Source organism: Chenopodium album, chromosome 1, assembly GCF_948465745.1.
Source record: "Chenopodium album chromosome 1, dcCheAlbu1.1, whole genome shotgun sequence".
NCBI lineage: Eukaryota > Viridiplantae > Streptophyta > Magnoliopsida > Caryophyllales > Amaranthaceae > Chenopodium > Chenopodium album.
This window is the reverse complement of record NC_137834.1, coordinates 66,887,053-66,911,348: the sequence shown is the minus strand read 5'-3', so window position 1 is coordinate 66,911,348 and position 24,296 is coordinate 66,887,053. Positions and strand designations below refer to the sequence as shown.

Genomic DNA, 24,296 nt, shown 5'->3' with positions numbered 1-24,296 from the left:
TCTATCCTCTCATCTACAGTTCTACGTTCTCAATTTTGAGTATCTCTTACTCCTACCTTGAATTTTGTTTAAGTTTTCATCTCCTTGTACTACTTGTTACGGAGAAAAAGTAACAATTTTGCAACTATATGCTTTCATTAAACACCAATCAATTTATAATTGCCCCAAGAAAAAGTGAACAAATATCGAGATAACTTGTAAGAACTCTTAAGCATCAATAAGAAGCCGAGGGTAGTACAATGACCCTTGATTATCATACTCTTCTACATAATGTTCTTAGCATACACAAATTGAGATTCATCCAACAAAATAATGAACAAATAAAAAAATTGAAGTTACATGGTTTGTATGGTTATTTAACTTGTTTGTTGGTTGGTTATATTTATGCTATTTGGGCAATCCATCAGTTGCTATATAGAAAAATGTGTTCGCACATAGCGAAATTGAAAATGTACGTTCATACAAATGGAAAAACATAGCCACTAATTACGATTAATGTTAAATTCTTAGAATATCCATTTGAGTAACATCAAATGCAAGAAACTATTCAAGGAAATTTTAAAGCTATCTTAAGCTAAAACACTGAAAGGGATTGCCTACTTATCTTCACCAAAAAAAAAAAAAAAAAAAAAAAAACCGTGGCAAAAGTTATCCAGTACCCATAATTTAATATTAAAAGTTTAACGCCCAACAAAACCAATCAATTGTTTCCACCAGCAGATACTCAGCCTAGACCTCGACCTTCTTTTGATGAGCTGAAAAATGCAAACATAACACATTGATTATTAATCCTTTCAGTGGAAGGGGAGCAGGAATGAGACACGGTCACAAAGTTCTCTAATACCTTATTGAATGATGAGTATTACTTTGATTTGAGCTGCTTTATGAACTATATCAAATTCCTTTCCCCTAAGTCTTCGTAAAGTAGACTCACAGCCTTTTTCATGACCAACCTTCACCTGCATTGAACTTGGGTAGCTACTATCTTCTTGACCTCTTCTGAAGTCCCATCATATAACAAAAGCAAAAATAGTATAAGTAAAAATATCAATAATGCTGAAAAAACTCAATTCTGCATTGATTGATTCAACTTCCTATTCCTCCATAAAATTATTGAGACATTAAATTAAATAGGGAAATTCTCATTGGTAGCAACAAACTATTGCACATTCTCATTGGTAGCAAAATTTTTTAAAAAATCTCTTAAATAGCATTAGTAATCTAATTACTCTCTAATATAGCATTATTTTACTAAAACTAACATAATTAAGCTAATTGGACTAACCATGGTTACATAATTTCCTTCCAACACAATTAAAACGATTTTCCTCCCCCAAAAACTAGGGTTCTTATATAAAACTCCTATTTCCCCAATTTTTCTAACTTCCATCTTCTTCTTCCTCTGAATTTTGTTTCCCTCTTCTTCTCTGTAATTTATATGTTGCGAATTAAGCTAGTTGCGATGGTGGAAAAGTGAGAATTTAGCACCTTGGAGAGATTAGGATTGAAATTGGTAGATTGATGATTGTTGTTTAGCGCTCGAAAATCATCAACGCAGCAGCACAACTACGTTCGAAAGTGTTGAACGGCAAAAGTCTTTAATGAATGGGCCTTTTTTAATTGATCAGTGGGGGTGCATTTACAAAATTAAAAGGGGTATTTTAGTCCATTCCATATTATATAACCATGGTTAGTCCAATTAACTTAATTATGTTAGTTTTAGTAAAATAATGCTATATTAGAGAGTAATTAGATTACTAATGCTATTTAATAGATTTTTTTTTTGAAAAATTTGCTACCAATGAGAATGTGCAATAGTTTGTTGCTACCAATGAGAATTTTCCAATTAAATATCATAATTTTATAGTAAGGTATATTCTAAAAATGCACCCATGATAGTTTATAAGAAATCATATGCCACTCATCTCCTACTTAGTTGCCCTCTAAAGAAAAATACATCAATACACGAGAATGGACACAACGATCCACAATGGAGGCTATATTATTAAAGTAAATAAATTACAATGTAATCAAACATATTTTTTAGTCCAAACTTTACCAAATTACTTAGCAAAAGAATCATGTTATCTACGACACTAAAATTACCAATCTTTTGAGCTATCTTAAGAGATTTAATAATATTCAGACAGCACTATAAATTCGCTTATTATAGCTCATAAATAACAATTTTCAACCATATTATAAGCATGTACAAATTCTCAATTCAAGGTAATGCTAATGTTAGCTACCGATCAATAAAGTATGAGTAATAGTTTACCCAAATTCTCACTAATACTCGCATCAAAATAGAGAAACTCAATTCAAAATAAACATGGATAATCAAGAAATCAAAAGTGAACCAGATTTAACTATGAGCATTTTGGATTAAATTGCACAACTAAACTCATTTTTTCCCCTCTACAGAATTCCAACAATACCTATAAATAAACAAGACCCAAATCTCAAAATTCAAATTCATCAAAATAAACACCAAAAAAAAAAAAAAAAACCCCTGAGAAATAGAGTAAACATAAATGAACCAAAAATATATTTGCCAAAGAATAAAAGGATACTAAAAAGGGAAGGCATTGGAGATCGAAGAACTCACTTAATGCTACTCTTTCGCTAGCCATTAACCTTTTTCACTTTAGATCCCATTCAATCTCCCCATTTCCCTTGTTACTCTCTTCACAAACAAAGCAGAAATCAATTTATTTTTTCTTTTTTTAAAAAAAGGTCAAAATGGGATTTTTACATGAGGTTAAATATCCACAATATAAACTTAAATTATAAGATCAAAAGAAGGTTTGTTACTCTATTCCAGATGAATTAAGAACCCTCTTTATCTTATAATCATAAGAAAAATTTGTTTAATTTTGCAATCTTTATCTATCCCGTATTTATTAAAAACATGGCAACATAATTATAGTAATTTGGGGCTTATAAAAAAACTGAAAATTTACTGAGGAGCAACAAGTCCAGGATGGTAATAATGAGTGTTCTCGACTCTTCCAACAGTTGGAGCTTATATTCCAGCAGACTTCATATAGAAACTAATCAATTAGATATTGAATGATCTAAATCAAATATATAAATAAATAAAACCCTAGCTTTATGATGCATGGGAACATAATCCCAATTTTTTTTTACCAAACTGAATCGAAACCACCCAAAAATTCTGAAATAATTTGTCACCCTCCATTTCTGCATAGATAGAAATTAAAGCATCGTTCATAATCAAGGTACAAGAAATATAACGAAAAAAAAGGAAATGAACAAAACCTTAAAAGTAGAAACAATAGCACCCAACCAATCTTCATGATAAAACAATGAAGGAAGAAACCGAGTTAATTATTATAGCATTCATATTATAGCCTAAATGTTTAGAAATTTGTAAGTAAGGAGGTTTCTCTCCTTGGGCCCTCAAACCACCATAAATACCGGCAGCCTTGAATCCCTTCGCAGCTGTACCTCCCCCAGAAATCTACAAAAGAAACTAAACACTGAGATTTCAAGCTTTTCTTTCTTCATTTCAGATATGGAAATAGACGTCAGAATCTGTCTTGCTATCCTTTAAACTCAATATTCAGGATCAGCATGACCTAATTCGCTAACCCCACTCTCCCAGCCCCCTCAAAAACTACGATCATAAACATGCGAATTGGTACAATGAAACACTTAAGAACTTATAAAATAGTGACACTTTTGAACAAATAATATAAATATTAAACTGCATTCATGTACCATTCCATGTGCTGCAAATTAGATAACATTGTTTAGGATAAACAAGAAAACACAAATATAATTCGGAAATCGGTAACCTGCTGCCACGATCCTTCGGGGAAAAGTATAGGAGCTGCAGGTATATAATTCGCTGCAAGTACGTCCTTCACCGCATCAGTAGCAACTGACGACATGGAGACTATTGTCAATTCCCTCCTAGACCCAGACAGTCTGCAAAACTGATTAAAATGCGTATTGAAATAAAATGATTCAGGGTAATCCAGACACCATACAAATATCATTTTCCAAACTGAGCAACCTAATTATTAGCTTACTCTTATAATAATCTTACAATTAAGAAATTATCCAGACCTTTTGGTTGTTGAATGATGGAAGTTTGACAGGAATGTGATGGAAACAAATCGACATTGTTGAACAAATTTGGACTTGCTGCATTTTCAGAAAATGTGCAAACTTTTAGAGTTTTTCATATTAAATTCAAAATCTATAATACTGGAAAAGTGAGGAATGCAAAAAAAAAAAAATAATAAAAAAGGAAAAAATTAAAACATTCTTCAGTGTCTTAGAGCTAAACAACCCACAAATTGAGGAACTGATACAAATCAACAAGACAATAATCAACATACTAATTCATTCAATTCACTCACTAATTCACCAAACCCATTTGAATTAATCACAAAATTTGACATAATAAGGAGAAGAGAATATATACTTATAAAAAAACAGTAAACAATCATACAATCACAACCCAAAAAAAAAAAAAAAAAAAAAAAAAAAAAAAAAAAAAATCCATATAACGAATGGAAGGAAGCTAGAAGCAAAAATTAAATTTTTAACATCTAAAACACCCATATAAGCAATGACCAAGTTCATTGTCTATCATGTTTGACGAAAAGAATAATGTTCTGCCAATTTCTTTAATCTAAATATAATTGTACTGTATTAGGCAAAGCATCATAAGATGAGAGGTTTTACCAAAGCAGTATATCTTAAGAAATAAACCCAAAAACAATTCATAGAACCCACTATTCATTCAACACCATTATTCTGGAATGCCAATGATGCCTTCATCCCAAGCCTACTCAAGAACAAGGCATATAGGATGTGCAGAAGAAACACGAAGAAGCAACAATTTAGCAAGAGCTGCCAGAAAAAGAGAGTGTAAGCTTGATGGCTACATTATACAAAATAAAGAATTGTTTTTTTTTTCTATTTATAGTAATAAAGCCTAAATGTTCAGAAATTTGTAAGTCAATAAAATCTTTCTCTAAAGATTAATAAGGATAGTTATAAAATACAGTTAAATTCATACAAGCACAAAAAAAACCCTGCAAAAATCCATAAAAGCAAGAAGTCACTCACAGATACTTATTATGAGGTTTGGAGCTCCAAAAGCATTTGAGCAGAGTGCTTGAGAACTTCTCTGAGATGGTCTTCCTCTCAATCTTCTCCTCTTTTCCCCCTGGAAATCAACAAAGCACAGCGAGCGAGTGAGAACTACATCAACTTTAGAGTTACTACAACTCAGTTGTTGTATCAGGGCTAGCTAACAGATTCGAGGGGTACATTATTGCTCACATATCATCAAGAATTATACAAGAAGACCTGTATAAAAACACACAAAACAAGTATGAATAGCAGAAACATTGATGTAGATAGTTGCAACTGAAGTATAAGTGAGCAATCTAAATAGTCAAAGAAACAGGAAGAGACGTACGCTTAAACTCATCAAGACCCCTGACCAGATTTGGCATTTAGGTAATGCCCACTTGCGAACGCAATCATAGTAGGGTGTCCTTTTTTTTATCTATGCCTCATAGATTAACTTTGTTATGGGAAAGGTCATAATGATTCTCTTATCTTATGACAAACTTTAGGCAGAAAAGTCTGCCTCATTTTCAAACACTTTAAGAACATGGAACCCGTCTTCTTCACAAGATCACAAGTAAGAGGAATCTTCAGAACATTAAGTCATCTATTTCCTTATGTGCACTTCAGAAACTTCTGTCAGTTTTGTAGCACACATTATTTGTTATAGGAGTAGATAAAGTCATAAATGACAAATGACATAAACAATATTCAATTTCGGGTCATGACTACGTTGTTTGGTGATCGTGATGAGTTGTATTTTCCTAAAGTAATGACTACTCTCTAAGCTTTAATGAGTATTGGGCCATTAACAGGCTTTTAATACATACAATCAAGAAAATAAAGTAAGCAAGCAGAGATGTAAATTAATTGAAGTGCTCGAGAACAAAAAGTCGAGAAGAGTAGTATATTGTAATATTCACAAACAGAAGAGCTTGATATACTTTTAGAATCCATCGCCTCACAAACTCATGGAGATTCATAGAAATGCAAGGTCTAACAATGATCTAACTTTGCACATCTTTTGAATAAAACTAATTATTACTTCAGATACAAAGGATCACGATCCTGCTCACCATCATTAAATTTAAGCAGGAAACGACACACATAGTTGACATACAAAAAATAGGAGATAAGAGTGAATATATTTGAAAGACTAACCTCTTTACTCTAACAAGGATATCCAGGTTGCTTTTTCGGTAGTTAAGTTGATATGGAGTCAAGGAGGGCCACGCAGTTGAATTTTCTTTTTTGTTATAGAAGCACAAGACTAACTTCAAGCACTGCATTATTTTGCACCAACCTGCAATTGCTGCTAATATTACAGTAGAAAAGATAAAGGATGTTCAAGTTATTAGTTGTATGGTGTAAATTACTCTCACGTGTAAATTAATAAATTATAAGGAGACTATCATATCAAACATGACTTCTTTGTTGCCTCCTTAATACTTCCCAAACTCACTTGATAAGTTATTACACTCATATAAGTAGAACACAACCCTTATCTAGACATACCACATGTACAAACCTTTACATATATATTTTCTCACCTCATTTAATAAAAACAACAAAAGGCTCATGTAATACGAAATAAGAAGTTAATTAAGAGTGATGAATAAACTTGGGGAGATTAGTGTTCGTTCATCAAATCTATTTTATAAACATTTAAACCCTTCAATACATTTAAATTAATTAACTTTAGTCACTCACACATTTGAAAATTTAACATATACATTAATCCTCATCACTTTGGCAAATTATCAAAACATCCTACTTTCATTGTAAAATTACATCTAATAACCAAGTATAATGAGAAGTTGAGAGCAATGCATTTTCATCCTTTTTAATCTAACAATTCTAGCTTTAATTTTTAATCTCCAATTGAAACTTCAAGAATCAACACCCTCAAACATCACCTATAGCATCTCATGTCTAAAAGCAAGCTCACCAGCAGATAACCACTGATTTCAATGCAATGGCAAACTGGCGGAATAAAACAATAATTACCATAATATGCTAAACATGCAAAGCTACTGCGACAGAATCAAGGCAGCAATTTGGTTCCATTGCTAAACTCTAATGATAAAAACTTACACTTCTGGTAAATGTACATGCTACAAACAGTACAAAAATCTACCTAAACCCCTTAAAATCTCAATCAAGAAATGAAAATTTATAAAACCTACTTAGTTAATCCTTTAAATTTAGCAAAAATTGATCAATGTTAGAGACATAATCAAGGATAAATCACCAATGAACCAACAGAAATTGAAATTAGTTCTTCACAAAACAAAACAAAACCCAAAAAAAAAAAAAATTAAAAACAAAAATTCAAATTTTAGAGCATATACCAGCATCAATAACAGCATCCCAATCTGTACTAATTCCATCTTTCTGAAACTGCTACGGCAGATAAACCTGTGAGATCGCTAGCAATACGAACAAGAGAAGAGTTGAAAATTGAACCAATAAGAACAAGAAAGAGAAAGGAAACATATATTTTATACACAGCACATCAATATTTCTATTAAACTGCAGGATTGTTTTCAAATATCCAAAATAAATCCAAATATTCCTAATAAACTGCAGAAATTTACTCAAATATCCAAAATACATCCAAACCCCTATTAAAATGCCAGAATCTTAGTATACATCAAAATTCTCCTGGGTCCATCTTCCTCCTTGCAAAAAATAAATTTTTAACATCTAAAACACCCATATAACGTAAAATAGTGAAATAATAATCAAATAAAGTCAATATCTTGAAAACTTATAAGACTAATACCTTAATTTTGGTGGGGTTGAATCAAAGATCCAAAGTAAATAAGGAGTGACCCGAAGAAAATAAGGTTGAATCCTCCTCTTTCTGGAAAAATACTGAAGAAAATAAGGAGTGACCCGAACAGCAACAACCCATGCTCCGAACATCAATCCGTGGGATCGAAGCAGCGGCAGAGCTTCTTCCTTGCTTGGTTTCTTCTGAAACATTCCTCCGAAAATCTATGCTTTAGGAAACCATTTGAAATCAAATTCAATAAAAAAAACTACATGAAAACCCAGAAATAAATAAAACAACCTTCATATAAAAGGTAAAATCTAATCGAGGAGATGAACATCGAAGTATCGAACCAATTAGAACAAGAAAGATAAATGAACCTTAGCAACCGCGTCGCCAAAACTGATGGAATTGAAACACTGAGAAGAATCGAAGCCCATCACCATGGTTTTTCAAGGATGATCGGTGGTTTTGAGCTCATCGCCATCATTGTTGAAGGAGGACATATTTTCTCTCCCTAGGTTTCTCTCTCCTTGTTTTCCATTAAGAATTCTGAGTTTTTTTTTTTTTTTTTTTTTTTGAGATGAGAAGGAGGAAAGAGAAAACAGTCAATTAGTCAAAGCACTCAAGCATCAACCAATTAGAATAAAGGGCAATTCCGGAATTCCATTAATTTCGGGGGTGTTAATGTAATACCGCCACAAGTTACTGTTACTAAGTTCCCATTTTTAAAAGGGTTATAGATTATTATTGATTATTATTATTATTATTATTATTAATGAATTACTAAAGATTAGTTTATAAAAGTAAGTATTAATTTTATAAAAAGTAATATTTAGGGAAATTCTCTTTGGTAAACCTGTAGTTTTTAAAATTCCCAGTGGTGAATTACAAAAAAACTTATTATCATTGGTAAACTCGAATTTTTGTTTACCAAAGATAATAGCTTTTTTTAATGTAAACTCATTAACCATGGTTAATTCAATTTTTTGATAATTAAATTTATTAAAAAAAAAACACAACCCCTCATCTGCCAAGACCACCACCAACGCCACCGCCGATCTCTTTCTTCTCCTCAGACCGAAAAATGTTCTCCCACCGGCCACCGCAAACATAACCCTCCTCTCTTTCACCTCCTTCTACCGCAACCTCCCTCTCCTCCGCGGTTCCTTAACCTAGAAATTCGACCCTAAAACCTAGAAATTCGACCCTAAAACCTAGACATTCAACCACTAATCGGAAATCCACAACCACCCACACTAGTACTCATTCTCTCGCGCTCAAACAGCCAATCGCCTGCATTCAGCAGCGCACCACCATCGTTCACTTTCGTCTTCCAATTTTCCTGATGATACCATTATCGATCGTTCTAACTCCGATCCTTTGCCTCAAAACAACAAGTCCAATCGCCGAAGACGAAAGTGAAAGCGGAAGAAACCACCATTGTTCAAAATCAGTCAAGCCAAATTGCAGAAATTAATTACCAACAAATCATTCAAAATTGCAGAAGAAATTAGTTAATTAGGCTTTTGGAGGATCGAATTGGGGAGATTTCAAACCAAATTCTGAGGAATTGAGAATTGTTTGAGGAGGGGGTACGGTGGTGGTTCAGGGGTAAGGGGAGTTGCGACAGGGGTGGGGGAGGCTGGCGCACGGTGAGGGAGGGGTTGGGAGCAGTCCCCAGCATGGGTAGGGGAGAGAGGTGGCTGGCTGTGAACGAGGTGTTGATTGGGTGGTGATTGAGAAAGGTGATGAGGAAAAAATAGAGGATGAAGATTATTTTGATGATTGAGGACATTTTAGTAATTTGAATGTATCAAGTGTAAATAACTGAGGATATTTTAGGAATTTCAATTGTTTATTTTTAAAAAAATATTAACCATGGTTAAAAATTAACTAAATTGTTTCATTAAGTTTACTATTGAAAAATAATAACTAATTAAAGTTTACCAATAATAATAAGTTTTTTTGTAATTCACCATTGAGAATTTTAAAAACTACAGGTTTACCAAAGAGAATTTCCCTAATATTTAAGTTGTTCAAGCATAACTAGTTTAGAGTTTGTATTATGTCTTTGGGTTTATTGTTGAAGAGTTATTGAATAAGAGTTAGTGGTTATTGTAGGGAGAGTTTCAAGTTCGTAATTAGGAGTTTCGTACTTGTGTGCAAAGATCAAGGTATGTATTCGTGCCTAGATCTTTAACTATGTGATTTTATATGCAAATGTGTTTTATGTTTTTAAATGATGAACTATGTTTGAATGTTGAACAATGGTTTATAAATGTTTATAATCTAAATTCTATAAGCATGTTTCAATAAAAACTATTGTTCGCTCTTAAATATGTAAATGGTTTATGGGCTTGTTTGTTAACTTACTTTGTTTACCAAATTATTTAAAAGGGGAAATGTTATCATTTTTATCATCCCATGCATGGGAATTGGAAAACTGATTTATCAAAGATGTTTATTGGATTTTTCTTGACTCCCACTACGCAAAGATAAATGATAAGACTATGATCTTTGTATGATCTAGTCTTTCCTTGAGTATATACTATGTAAATGAGTTACTAGCTTGAGGGGTGTGGACACTGTACTTAATTAGGTTGGGAAATTTTTTTATAAAATGGTTGATTATTCAACCTTTATTGAAAAATACTTTAGAAATTTATAATTTTGGAGTGTTTTCCAAAATATGAAATCTTGCCTATGGAAAGTTTGAATAACCATGTTTTATGAAAATTATATATTTAGATAGAAAATGTTAATCAACTAAACTAATTTACGTGTTTAGCACTTATATGTACTTAGCATTTTGCTAACGCGTATTTTTCTTTTGTTTTGGCTTGGCCCTACTTATAATTTATGATGAGTTGATGGCAATGACTCAACGTGAGCTAAATGTTGCATCAGAGACGAAGGGCAAAATCACCTAGTCTAGGTTCACTATTATGAATTAGTATGAGTACCATTTAGATTTATGTTTCAAAACTATTTCTATTTTCAATTAATTAATGAAAGCTAAGATGTATTTCTTCCGTTGCAAGTCTCTGTTTTTAAAAGCCTTACATTATCACGTGGCAGTAATGCTCCTAAGCTACTCTCTTAATCATGTTTTTTATGATTATTATTGGAGAGTAATTTGGGGGTGTTACACCAAACACTATCCAAGGACCAAAACAGCTTCCAGAGAGCTCATTTAACTTGCTCCACAACTTATTTCTATCATTAGCATCATTGAAACCATACACAAAAGAGCAGCTAAAACTATTTTGTAAAGTCTTATTTGTGATTTTAGTGTGAATAATCTTAGTCAAGCTACAAACTATATCTACACTAAACATCTCATGCAACCAGACCACCAAAATTCTTCCTCCTTTAACCTTGATGAAACTAGTAGTGACACACCACCCATTAAACATTCTAAGATAAATCTAAGGAAAATTCTCCACTAAAACTTTATTCTCAATCAAACAAAATAGACCAATCATATTCTGAATTAAGCAGTTTTTGATCTCAAGTTGCTTAACAGGGCGATTTAAGCCCCTGATATTCTATATAAGGGCTCTATCCATAACCCAAAGCTGAAGAAACACCCTGAGTTTGAGAACCTAAGGGGATATCTCCCACTACAAGCTGGTTAGCTTACCCTGCACCACCTAGCACAGAAAAGGCATTCTTAACAGGCACCTTCACTCTCTTAGAAGACTTAATGGGGGCTTAATCTCTTCTCTTCCTAGTGGGGCTAAAAATTGGATCATTTTTGTTCAAAGTAACATCCTCAGTCTGCTCATATTTATCAGTAGCCTTAGCTTGAACTGGAACTGGAATAGATTCAAGTTAAACTTGAACCACTTTAGGCCTCCACTCCTTTCTTATTTTCTTATTTAGGCGGTGATTAAGATCATATCCAATACCCTTACATCCTGAACTCCATATAGGCTTCCATTCCCAATAAACTTCTTGAACAAACAATTCACCATTTTCATCATAATATTCTATAGAATCTGGAAAGTTCTGCTTTAAATCAACTCCTATCATATATCTCACATATGAAACCCTATCACGAGATAGAGTAGCATTATCAGGTTTAATTAGAGTTCCAATTAAACCCAAAATCTTCTACAAACACCCTTTCCCCCAATACTTCAGAGGAAGACCATGAAATTGAACCCAGACAGGAATCTTCTGCATTTCATTTGCATTCAATTCCATCCCATCCTTCCATTGTTAAAGGAAAACTAGTCTCCTATACATTAATATGTTTGCAATAGCTGAAGCTTTATCTCTCGATTCAACATTAAGAAACCTAATAAAAAACACTCCCTCTTCAATGGAATTACTTTGTCTATGTTTGTTTTACTCCAAATTCTCCAGCAAAACCCTTTAAAGGTCTTAATGTGACGATTAGAAGCAATAGTGAAAGCAACTACCCCTAATTTCCAAAAATCCAATTCATCTACAATGTCCTCCATTGTTAATTTCAAGCTAGGGTTGACATGCAAATCGATATTAGAATCAATTACAACATTTTCAATATCATTCGAAGATGATACCTTCGCACTAGAATTCAATCCTCTGTTTTTCGACCCCATAGACCCAGATTCACCAGCCTTGAGATGAGTCATCCACTCTGAAAGCTTTAATTTCTCCCTTGATTTGGTGTCAACTCCTACAAAGATTGCGCATGAGAGAATGCATCGATCCAAATAATCTTCAAGGTCAAACTCCTATGGCGGAATTTGACCCATATTTCCTCTAGACTTTGTTTTCTGCCCCCCCAGTGTATCCCAACAAATCATCACAAATTATTAAACTCTTAGTGTTCCTTGTAGCAGTCTATTCCCATTCCTTCAAGCTCTGTTTCCCCTTCTTCTTCCTCTCCATGGCAGAGGAGCTTCGAGAGAGCGAGAATCTAGAGAGAGAAAGAATACTTTTTATTATAAAGTAGTTTTTTATTCTTTACACTGAAATTGGGTTTGAATTCTTAAATTTGGTAAAAATTGGCCAAATTCGACCATGAAAAGTTTAAATCTACACTATTGATGGTCAAATTTGACTAAAAAAAACCATTAATTTCAACCATGAAAAAACCAAAGAGAAGAGAAATGAGGAAAGATAAGAAAGAAGGAGAAGATGGGGCGGAGGAAAGAAAGAAAAAAGAGGGGCGCAGGAGAGAGAGAGAAGAGGGGCGCAGGAGAGAGAGAGAGAAGAGGGGCACAGGAAAGAGGGAGAGAAGAGGGGGGCAGGAGAAGAAGGAGAATGAGGAGGTAGGGTTTTAATAAGGAAGGGTTTGTTTTATATATTATATTCTGACAGAATTGGGTGTCCGTCGAAACCAATCCGTCGGAAATTAGCCTATTTATCGTAGTGACACACTTCTAGTTGAGACAAAAAGTACAAGAGGGGGGTGAATTGTATGTGAGTTCCTCGTGACTACTTTTGCGGAATATAAACAAAATATAATAGGAACTTGCCATTGTAGGGAATATTTTAAGCATCCCACACTTGAGCCCCACTGTGATCATACACTTAAGCATGGTGGCATCCAAAGTACAGATGCCTAATATAGTAATATTATCTATGCTATTAGTATCAAATTATCTTGAGAAATTGGATAAGAATTGAGAAGTACAGATGCATAATAGAGTAATATTCTTTTTTTGTGTCAATACATTCCATTGTTTTTGGTATCACATATGTGCTATTAATATCGAATAATCTTGAGAAATTGGATATGAATTGAGAAGTACTTGGACACCTGTAAAAGGAAAGGACATGTACACAAAATACACTATCTATTTACGTAGCATATACTATTTAATTTATAAGTACAATATACAAATAAGTCACAGTTATATACATTATGGAGTCAAGGCATAAAAAAAATTAATGAAACCAAAAAAAAATAAAAAACGTACACAAAAATTATTAAAACTGAATATAAAGAATATTTCTTTGATAAAGATTTGATGGCAAATTAAAAACTTAATGATACTTGACCTTATTTATAGTTATAATTATGTGGTGTACGTATTCGTATAGGAAAAAAAATTTACTGTTAGTTGGATACTCATATTAATTATGTGATGTATCAATAGAAATAAATTTTATTATTAATTAGATATGTAAGATAGATGTCAATATTTATCTAGATATTATTCTATCATTTAAAAGAGGTGAACGGAACAAACCCTACTTATATCAACAAATAAAAAAACTCCCTCGAAAGAAAGGGCGAAACTCCTTGAAAGAAAGTCTTGTCTCCATCTCGAACGACTATGCTACGCTCGAACCCTATTTGAGCGTGTTTCTCCGGTAATGGCCGACGAATTAGCAAACCAATATTCCTCTCTTCGTCTTGAGGACGAGGAAGGGGATTTAATTGATGCGGGTGAGATTGATTACCCGGAGTCTGACGATAAGATCGATTTAATGCTGGTAGGAAGATTGTGTACGGGATGCCCGTATAATGTCGATGCTTTTAAAAGAACAATGTTAAAGGTATGGTCTCCGGCTCATAATTTAGTTATTAGCGTTATTAGCCCTAATTTGTATGCTTTTCAATTCTTTCATTGGAAAGATAAGGAGAAGGTATTGAAGGGAAGACCTTGGTGTTGGGAAAATAACTTATTGATCTTAAAAGAAATAGATGGAAGTGAACAACCTGACCATGTGACTTTAACGCACTCACCTTTTTGGGTGAGAGTGATGAATTTGCCTTTTAATTGCCGCACTGATGCCTATGTCAAAGCTTTAACCTCGAACTTGGGAGAGTTTATGGAACTGGAAGAGGACGCTCTAGGGCTTAACAGATACCGTAAAGTTAGAGTGATGATGAATGTTGAAAAACCGTTGAGACGATATCAATGGATGAAAGACAAGAAGGGGGAGAAAGTGAAGATTGAATTTAAATATGAAAGGCTGTCGTTCTTTTGCTTTGCGTGTGGTACGATTGGACACTCGGAAAGAGATTGTGTGGCTATATCCGAGGATGAGAAATCAAGAAAGCTGGGGTGGGGGACTTTTCTTAAAGCTTCTCCAAGAAGAGGATTTACTAAGATGAGTGAGGAGGTGAGTCAAATCACTCAGGGTAGGCGACAGTTGTTCATTACAAAAGGCAAAGATATTGTGAAAGAGGTGGATAATAAGGAGGGACATGGTGTGGAAAGGGAATATGTAGGGGTGGAGAGGTATAGTAACTCTGAGGCTCTGATGATTGTAGGAGCTAATAATGACATTGAAGACTCGAATGAGGAGCTTTCTTTGATTCGGCAAGCCACCCTTCAGCGTGTAAGGGACGTAGATGAAACTGAGCTAAGTAAGAGTAGTGGGATGGATGATAACCCGTCCCAGGTTGGTCAGGACCTGTTTTTGAAGAGTATGCCTTCACAAATTTTTCCATTCTCTTTAGGGGTGGCTAACACTCCTCAACAACACAGGAAATTGAAGAAGGTTGCACGTCTTTCTGAAAGTTCTTGGGGGGGGGGGCAGAAGGGTGAGGGGAAGAATCAGCAGGATGGGTGTGGGGATTATGATGAGGTGATGAGGGATCAGAGTGTGGGAGGAGGGGGAGTGTGTGCTGGAAAAAGAAAGAGTGTGGTGGTTGGGGTGGAGGGGGATATAAGGATGGTTGTAGAGAGTTCAAAAAAATTAAAAAATAATGATGAGTTCTCGGGTTGGGTGAATACAACTCAAGTAGCGGTGATTGGGGATGCCCAATACCTCGAAGAGCAATGAAAATCCTAGCTTGGAACTGCAATGGGCTTGGCAACCCATTAACAGTGAGAGCCCTCCAAGATTGGTGTTGGAGGGATAGGTCGGAGTTGGTTTTTGTTTCGGAGACAAAGATTGATAGTCAACATTTGGAGATTATTCGAAGTAGGTGTGGTATTGTGAATGGCTTGTGTCTTAGTAGTGAGGGTAGATCGGGTGGATTGGGGATGTGGTGGAGGGATTTAAATGTGGTTGTTCGCTCCTTCTCAGCACACCATATTGAGGTTGATGTGTGTAATAATGAGAGTATTCTTATTTGGAAGGCTGTGGGAATCTATGGATGGGCTGAGGCAACTTGCAAATATAAAACATGGGATCTGATGCGTAGTGTAAAGGGGGGTGCAAATGTTCCCATGTTGTGCTTTGGGGACTTCAATGAGAATTTTGGGGATGAATGAGAAGAGTGGAGGGTCTGTTCGAGAAGAAAGGGTGATGGATGCTTTTATAGGGGCTCTAGACGATTGTGGTTTTAGAGACCTCGGGTACAAGGGTAACATCTACACTTGGCAACGAGGAAATTTAATGGAAGTCCTTGTTCGTGAAAGACTCGATAGGTATGTGGCTGACTCGAGGTGGTGTGCTCTCTTTCAATGTTCTGAGGTCATTCATCTTCCAATGTGCCATTCCGACCATGCTCCTATTTTGCTTAAATACGGAGACCGCAACAATATCGATAAGAGGGATAAAGTCTTTAGATTCAAAGCTCTTTGGCTGTCGAATGAGGAGTGTGGACAGGTGGTGGGTGACGCATGGATTGAGGGCATCATGGCTCCCATTATGGATCGTATTGCTTTATTGGAGAAGCGGCTTAAGGCGTGGGCAGAGAAGACTTTTGGTGGGCTTAAAAAGAAAATTGATAAAGCTGAGAAGAAGCTGCGTGTGCTACAGGGAGGACAAATGGATAATTCCATTCTTTAACAATGTAAGGCAGTGAGTATTGAGCTTAATGATTTGAGGCGCATGGAAGAGTCATATTGCTCGATCTAGGGAAAATGAGCTTCGAGATGGATATAGGAACACAAAGTATTTCCACCATAAAGTGTCCCAACGTAGAAAGAAGAACACTATTGTGGGACTTTTTGATGAGAATGAGGAGTGGCAGACTTCTCCATTGGCCATGGATTCGATTATTTCTGGCTATTTTTCTGACCTCTTTAAATCAGAAGAGCCAACTGATTTTGACGATGCATTGGAGGGTATTAGGAAGCTTGTCACTGAGGATATGAATTTGGTACTTGATCAGGAGCCTGCCGGGGATGAAATAAAGAGGGCGCTTTTTCAAATGCATCCTAATAAGGCTCCGGGTCCGGATGGGTTGCACGCTCTATTTTTCCAAAAATTTTGGAGCGTTGTTGGGAATGATGTGATTAATTTTGTGAAGGCGTGGTGGTGTGGTGAGGTGGAGTTGACCAATGTTAATCGTACTTGCATTGTCCTTATCCCAAAATGCAATGAGCCGAGGAGAATGTCGGAATTTAGGCCAATAAGTTTGTGCAACGTGTTGTACAAAATTATCTCAAAAATCCTTGCAAATAAATTAAAGCCCATGCTTGGTTCGGTCATCTCTGCAAATCAAAGTGCTTTTGTTCCCAATAGGTTGATTTCTGACAACGCTCTCATTACATTTAATATTTTCCACTCTATGAAATGGAAAGGGGAAGGGCGAGATGGTTCGATTGCCCTTAAGCTTGATATGAGTAAAGCTTATGATAGGGTGGAATGGAGGTTCCTTGAGAAGGTTATGATTCGGATGGGTTTCCGGATAGCTTGGATTAGGAGGGTGATGAAATACTAGGAGAGTGTCTCTTTCTCTTTCAAGTATAATGGTTCGATTTCGGGTTCCTTAATTCCTTCGAGGGGTCTCCGGCAAGGAGATCCTATCTCTCCATATTTGTTCCTTATTTGTGCTGACACTTTTTCCACTCTGATTTCGAAAGCAGCTCGTGAGAAAATGATTCATGGGGCGAAGGTGTGCCGTGGTGCACCGAGGGTGTCTCAATTGTTTTTTGCTGACGAGAGCATCCTCTTTGCGAAAGCAACTTTGCAAGAATGCTCTAAAATTGCTAATATTATCAGTAGGTATGAAAGAGCATCGGGTCAGAAAATTAATATAAGCAAGACTGAGGTTGCTTTTAGCAAATGTGTTAGTATGGAAAGAAGAAATGCTATTGTGGGAAATCTTGGAGTGAGGGAGGTGGACAAACATGAGAAATATTTGGGTTTGCCGACAATAATTGGTAAATCAAAGAAAACAATTGTTGCTTGCTTAAAGGAGCGAATTTGGAAAAAATTACAAGGGTGGAAAGAAAAACTACTCTCTAGGCCGGGTAAAGAAATTCTCATTAAGGCGGTGGCGCAAGCTATTCCTACATACATGATGAGTGTTTCAAAATTCCCGATGGTTTGATCGATGAAATTAACTCCTTGTTAGCCAAGTTTTGGTGGGGTTCGGTGGAATTGGTGAGAAAGATGCATTGGCATAAGTGGGAGGATCATTGCCTTCCAAAATCGAGAGGGGGTCTGGGTTTCCGTGATTTACGGGTATTTAACCAAGCTCTATTAGCAAAGAAATGTTGGCGATTGTCAAAGGACAACACTTCTCTGTTACATGCTGTCTTTAAGGCCCGATATTTCAAGAATTCTGAGTTTATTGATGCGAGACGTGGGTATGACCCGAGTTACAGCTGGCGTAGTATATGGGGTGCGAAAGGTCTTTTGCTTGATGGATTGAAATGGCGGGTTGGGGATGGAATGAGCATTGGTGTATGGGATGAAGCTTGGCTCCCTGGTGATAGTTCTACTGTGGTGCCTTTGCCTATTGATAGTAGCAATTTGGATCTCAAAGTTTGTGATTTAATTGATACCGAGCTGCATTGCTAGAAGGATGAGGTAATTGCTTCGAATTTTAGTGCGGCTGACAGACTTGCAATTCTTGATATCCCTTTGCCTTTCTCGGACCAAAAGGATGTGCGTTACTGGTGGCCATCGAAAGATGGTTTTTTCTCTGTTAAAAGTGGGTATTGGCTGGGTCGACTTGGTCACTTGCGAGCATGGGATTTGTTTCATGGTGATAGTTCTTGTTCATTATGGAAACTGATTTGGAATGTTGGAGGTCTTACAAAGCTTAATCATTTCTTGTGGAGCGCATGTATGGGCTCTTTGGCAGTGATGGGAGTAATGTATAGGAGGCATATTAGGGAATCACCTCAATGCCCTGTTTGTGGAAGTGGAGAGGAGTCAATTACTCACACTCTCTTCGAGTGTACTTATGCTACTGTTGTCTGGGCACGAAGTGATTTTGGCGACCTGTTACGGGAAGCACATATAAGTTATTTTTCTACATTGTTAAGTTGGATGGCTACAAAGGTAAATAAAGAACGGTTGAGCATTTTTGCTTCATTGGCGTGGGCTATTTGGTTTTGTAGAAACCACTCTGTGTTCAGGGGTGATTCTGGTATTGATGCTGTGCATGTGGGAGCTGGTTTTGTTAAATTATTTTTTGACCATTGTGCTTACAATAAGAAGGTTTTCAAACCATGTGGTAGGGGGGTGCCGGTGTTGAGTGCTTCGTGGCAGCCTCCTTCTGGTGGAAGGGTCAAGATTAACGTTGATGCCCACGTCTTACAGGGAAAGGGTGTTCAATTTGGGGCAGTAATCCGGGGGGTCAAGTGGGCAACTCCTCGCAGCTGCTGTGAAGCATATGGAGGTCTGTTGGAGCGCTGCTATGGCAGAAGCTGGGGCTGCTCGTTTGGGGGTTGAGTTGGGCCGCAGGTTTGGCTATGATGAAGTAATTCTGGAAGGTGATGTGCTACAGGTGGTTCGTGCAATCCAAGCAAAGCAAAAGGGTCGTGCTCCTATATTTCTACTGTATGAAGATATTTATAATATTATCTCTCTATTCTCTTATTTCCAATGGAAGCATGTGAGGCGGGGAGGTAATTCTTTAGCGCATTTAGTTGCTAGATGGGCTGTGAATCCAAATTCGGAGTTAATTTGTACGAACTCTTTTCCCCAAAGCCTTTATACTTTGGCGGAAATTGATTTAATATAATGATGCTTACTTGGTTTAAAAAAAAAAAAAAAAAAAAAAAAAAAAAAAAAAAAAAGAGAGGAATTTAAAATAAAATAAAAAAAGTCTATCAAAATTAAAACTCGAAGATAACTTTTTTACACTAAACAAATCTATCTAATAATCCTTAAATTACTTGACATCTTATATGTTGCATGTTTATGTATAGTTGTCACTTATGTGGCCGACACTTGGCAAAAAATAGGAATGTCAATTGTCAATGTCTCGTGGCCTGGCTGCGAGACCGGCTTTATATATTAGTGATATGATATGATCTGTAGATATTAGTGATATGATATGATTTGTAGATATGAAATATAATACCCCTCATGATTGCTTTAAAAGGATTTGATGTACTACGGGTGTGTTCTATTCACCTGATTTTCATTTATCTGAACTTATCCGCACTTAACTTAACTTATCTGAACTTATCTGAACTTATCTGATCTTAACTTAACTTATCTGAACTTGTCTGAACTTATTAAAACTTATTTTAGTTGTAATTTGAAGTTGGGCAACCCTTATCAGAACTTATTTTTAACTGAATTAATCTGAACTTATTTTTCTTGAACTGAACTTACTTATTAAACCTAAAATAAGTGAAAGGTGAACGGAAAAAACCCTACTTATATCAACAAGATGCATCTTCCTTTTAGGGAGCTCATATGTTAAGATACTCCATAATTAAGCATTTTTGGATGGGAGTAGTCTTGGGATGGGTGACGGTTGGTTGATTATGCTGAGTATAACCAATTCCATGTTCCCTAAAATTACTATATTGGCCCTGCTTTTAAACTTAATTTTGTTTTCATTAAAAACAACTCTCATAAGAATATTAGTTGTTTTTCAAAAAAAAATATGTTCCTATTAGTTATTACACTAGATTAGGTCATGTGTCATGCACAGTAATTCGATTACATATTATCAATTAAAGAAAACAATTGTATTAAAAATAACATTGATAAAATACAACTATAACATAATTATTATCTTCTTTTTGTATATAATAAAAATATGAAATGAAACATGTTAGATGACCATACAAGTGTTTTAAAAATTAATTAGACAAATAAGTGCATTAAACTACATATTAGATGACCATATAAGTGTTTTAAAAATGATAAATTAGTATCAATTTTCTTTATATTAACCAATAAGTATTTATAATTATGTATTAGATACACCTAATGTGCAGGAATAATAACCCCAATTCAATGATATTTGGTCAATTTTTTTTTTCCTATTATATGATAATATATGAAAGTATTGGAGATACAAATAAAAAAGAATTACATTTTATTTAGTCAATTTACATGATTATTAAAGTGTTAAAAAAAAAATTCCTGTTTTCCAACAACAACAATAAATGTGTAGTACGAATAAATTATGATTTAATAGATTCATCATTTTAAATATTGTTACAGAATTACTTTATTCAAAATCTATTAATCATTTGAAGAAATAAAATATGATGTTTTAGAGATAAGGGATGCAAATTAATATTTACTAGAAGAAGCCGTGCGATGCACGGTTTGTTTAAATTTCTTAAAATATTTTTTTATTTATGTGCTAAAGTTTGTTATATATTTAGATAAAATTCCTAATATCAAAAGATAAAATTTTATATTTAATTAGTTTAAACTTAAAAATCTCATTCACCAATTTTGCTTACGTGGCATTTGAATTATTTATTTCTAAAAGAAAATAATAATCTCTTATTTGATTGGCTACAACTAAAATTTATAATCCTACACGGCACGCTAAGAAAATTAATTCCTACGTGTCTCTCTAAAAACTCGGGAAAAAACTCCCCTTTAAATATATATATTAGATTATGATATATTGTCCTTTTACTAAAGGATATGTGAAATGAAGTGATAGCTACAAAGGAAAATATATATAAAAGATTTGGAATAATATTATGATATTTATTGTATTAAAATTCTTAAAGAAGATTTTAGCAAAAATGGAAAGGGTGTTTTTTGAGGGAAAAAAATATACCATGAATTGACATGTGTCATTCTTGATGTCTATTTTACTATTATATTATTGATTGATTGAGTACATAATACGTATTATATATTTATAGTTTTTTGTGTTAGAAGTCAATCAATTTAATGTTAATTTCTAAAAAAAAAAAAAAAAAAAAAAAAAAAAAAAAAAAAAACTTAGATTTTGGAAACACCCAATATAATAGATTGAAAAGCGAAGACAAGTCGAATTTAAGGTTAATTTTTCATTTCTTTAGTTTTAATAAAAATTTGTTCCTTTAATTAAAGTGGTGTTACTTATGTTTGTTGGGAAATGTAACAAAATTTCAATTTCATATTTACATAAACCCTTAGCTTGTTGAAGGAGGATGATAGTACGCGTTGTTAAACCCACTGTATGTGATAACGGTAAAAGTCATTACAACATCATGACCTTGTATGAGAATATTTACTCCCTCCGTCCCCAATATAGTTTTTTTTTTTTAGAGTCCCACAATGTTGTTTCTATTTTTATTTTTGAATACCATATACCCTTATTTTTTACTTTATTCATTGAATTTCCTAATTTACCCTTAACTTAACCACTTACATTGTACTTTTTTTTACTTTCGCTCTAACTTTTGTCTATAATTGTACTTTCACTTTTTTCCCCTTAAATTATCCACTTGCCTTGTACTTTTGTCTAGCTTTTTTCCACTTTTCCTCTCATTTCTTAAATACCATGAAAAAAACATAATTGGAATTATATTATGGGACGAAGGGAGTATAAGATATGGTTATGTCAAATCGCAAAGAAATGTGATTGACATGTATGAAGCATTTGAATTATTGGGATCTCTTAGGGTAAGGCATACTGATTTTAGGTTGTCTTTGTCATTTCAACAACATTCATAGACTTTTAATTGTATGTTAGAAAATACCTTGCACAACAGGAAACATCATCACCAACTTCCTTCGTTCTATCAATAGTCCCATCGCATGTTTAAATGTATATTGGTAAGCCTTATATGTGTTGTCTTCACTCTTTGTAATAGCTTAAAGGTAATTATCATTAATGACCTTAATTGGTATTGTGTAAGGGCTTCTTATGCCAACAGTAACTTATGTTACTTTACTGTCTTTTCGTTTGTTGTAAACTCAGTTTAATTAATGTAATTATAGTTGTTCTTTAAGATTTGGTGTATGGAATATTTAAAAATATTTAAAACAGGTTTACTTAAACCTTTATAAAGCCCACCTGTCTTATAATTAGACGATCGTATAAAGACCCGCCCCATTTATTTATTGGACGGATCTAAACCATATCACAAGTTTATAACTATGGCGGGTCATGGCTTTTAAAGGTCTCCATTGTAGCGTTCTTCGTTGAATCTAATTCTTGTATCCCCCATTGAAGCAGCTTCTAAGGTAAGTTGTTTGTGGTTGTTATCATCATATCAATTTCACAATCTAGGGTTTATATTTGATCTAATCTAATTTAATTATCAGTGCTTTACGTTTAGGGTTCGTAAATTCTTAGATTATGAAACATCATATCCAAAAGAAAAGAAAATTATGAGCGTAATTTGATTACTGAATCAAATATCCCTACAAATATGTTTATTTCGAGATAATTCAATATGAAATTAAATCTTTTTTTCCCTCCTGCCCTGCCTCAGGGAAGGGCCTGTTTAATAATTCAGCTTAAAATCTTCTAAGTTTAGTTTTGCAAGATCATCATTGCTCCAGTCAATCTTAAAAAACCCACATAAAACCCTTTTATTATTCTATAATCATAATCATAATCAAATCAAGTTTTGAACTTTGTTTTTTAAGTGGATTTTTTGAATTGAAATTGACCTGTTCTCCCTGATACCAGGACAGCAGCTCCTCCTTCCCTGGTTGCTGGGGTTGAGTTTTGAATTGGGGTATTTTCTGTAATTTGTAAATTAATCTATAATCATCATAATCTATATCATATTTGTAGTAATGGTTTTCAACATGCTGCCTTGCTCTCGCTTGATGACAAAACGGAGTAAGGTTAAGAAGAGGTCGTCAACATTGGTTGTTTCGAAATCAAGGAAGGTACTAAAATCAAGAGGGGAGAATGAGGCTGAAGCTGATTTAGAGCTCAAGCTTGAGTTGTTTGGCAGCATGATAGACGAGCTGCTGACCGAAATATTCCTACGTCTCCCCATTGACTCTGTGTGTCGATTTAAGTTGGTTTGCAGGCATTGGTGCTCTTTACTCTCTAGTGATTACTTTGTCAGTCGTTATACCGAATATAATCATAATCAACAATGTCCTTTTACCCTAGTGTTCCAATATTCAGTTTCGGGTCCAAGAGGAAATGCGGAAATGTTGAATCCTATTGGAGCCATTTCTAATCACTCTGTGTTGTCTAAGTCTCTAAGAAACAGACCACTTGACCTGAATCTCAAGAGGGACTTTGATGACAACTTTCTAAGATTGAGCCAATGCGTGTTATGGCCTCGTGTCATGACCTGCTTCTTTGCGGTCACTTTGGTAGGCTTTATGTGGTCAATTTGATTACGAGGTGTTGGATACGCATTCCCGCTCCTCCTATCCGCGACCA

The 24,296-nt window shown here is 34.7% G+C and overlaps 1 protein-coding gene across 4 annotated transcripts; it reads right to left on the bottom strand.

Annotated features, from left to right (window-relative positions):
* Nucleotides 1-2,996: 2,996 nt before the first annotated feature.
* On the bottom strand, nucleotides 2,997-8,444 carry LOC145557377 (arginine biosynthesis bifunctional protein ArgJ, chloroplastic-like). 4 transcript variants are annotated; one of them, XM_081618561.1, is made up of 9 exons: nucleotides 7,898-8,444; nucleotides 7,464-7,541; nucleotides 6,274-6,424; nucleotides 5,311-5,349; nucleotides 5,107-5,206; nucleotides 4,720-4,887; nucleotides 4,076-4,173; nucleotides 3,822-3,962; nucleotides 2,997-3,484 (listed from the first exon to the last, which is right to left on the bottom strand). In XM_081618561.1, the coding sequence occupies exons 6-9, from the start codon at nucleotides 4,775-4,777 to the stop codon at nucleotides 3,317-3,319; spliced, it is 465 nt and encodes a 154-aa protein (XP_081474687.1). In that variant the 5' UTR covers nucleotides 4,778-4,887; nucleotides 5,107-5,206; nucleotides 5,311-5,349; nucleotides 6,274-6,424; nucleotides 7,464-7,541; nucleotides 7,898-8,444; the 3' UTR covers nucleotides 2,997-3,316. The 4 variants fall into 4 exon arrangements, with proteins under 4 accessions (XP_081474687.1, XP_081474692.1, XP_081474696.1 ...); XM_081618566.1 differs by lacking the exons at nucleotides 6,274-6,424; nucleotides 7,464-7,541; nucleotides 7,898-8,444 and adding an exon at nucleotides 5,462-5,629; XM_081618570.1 differs by lacking the exons at nucleotides 2,997-3,484; nucleotides 3,822-3,962; nucleotides 4,076-4,173; nucleotides 4,720-4,887; nucleotides 5,107-5,206 and having other exon boundaries at nucleotides 5,228-5,349; nucleotides 6,274-6,427; nucleotides 7,464-7,530; nucleotides 7,898-8,112; nucleotides 8,269-8,444.
* Between the last annotated feature and the right edge of the window lie 15,852 nt (nucleotides 8,445-24,296).

Bases quoted from the DNA above. Each gene is read 5' to 3' on its own strand.
- LOC145557377 (XM_081618561.1), bottom strand. From the start codon at position 4,777: ATGAATAGTGGGTTCTATGAATTGTTTTTGGGTTTATTTCTTAAGATA. The intron at 4,174-4,719 runs GTAAAACCTCTC...CTGAAAATGCAG, and splicing joins TCTTAAGATATACTGCTTTG to CAAGTCCAAATTTGTTCAAC. The intron at 3,963-4,075 runs GTAAGATTATTA...CATTTTAATCAG, and splicing joins GTCTGGATAATTTCTTAATT to TTTTGCAGACTGTCTGGGTC.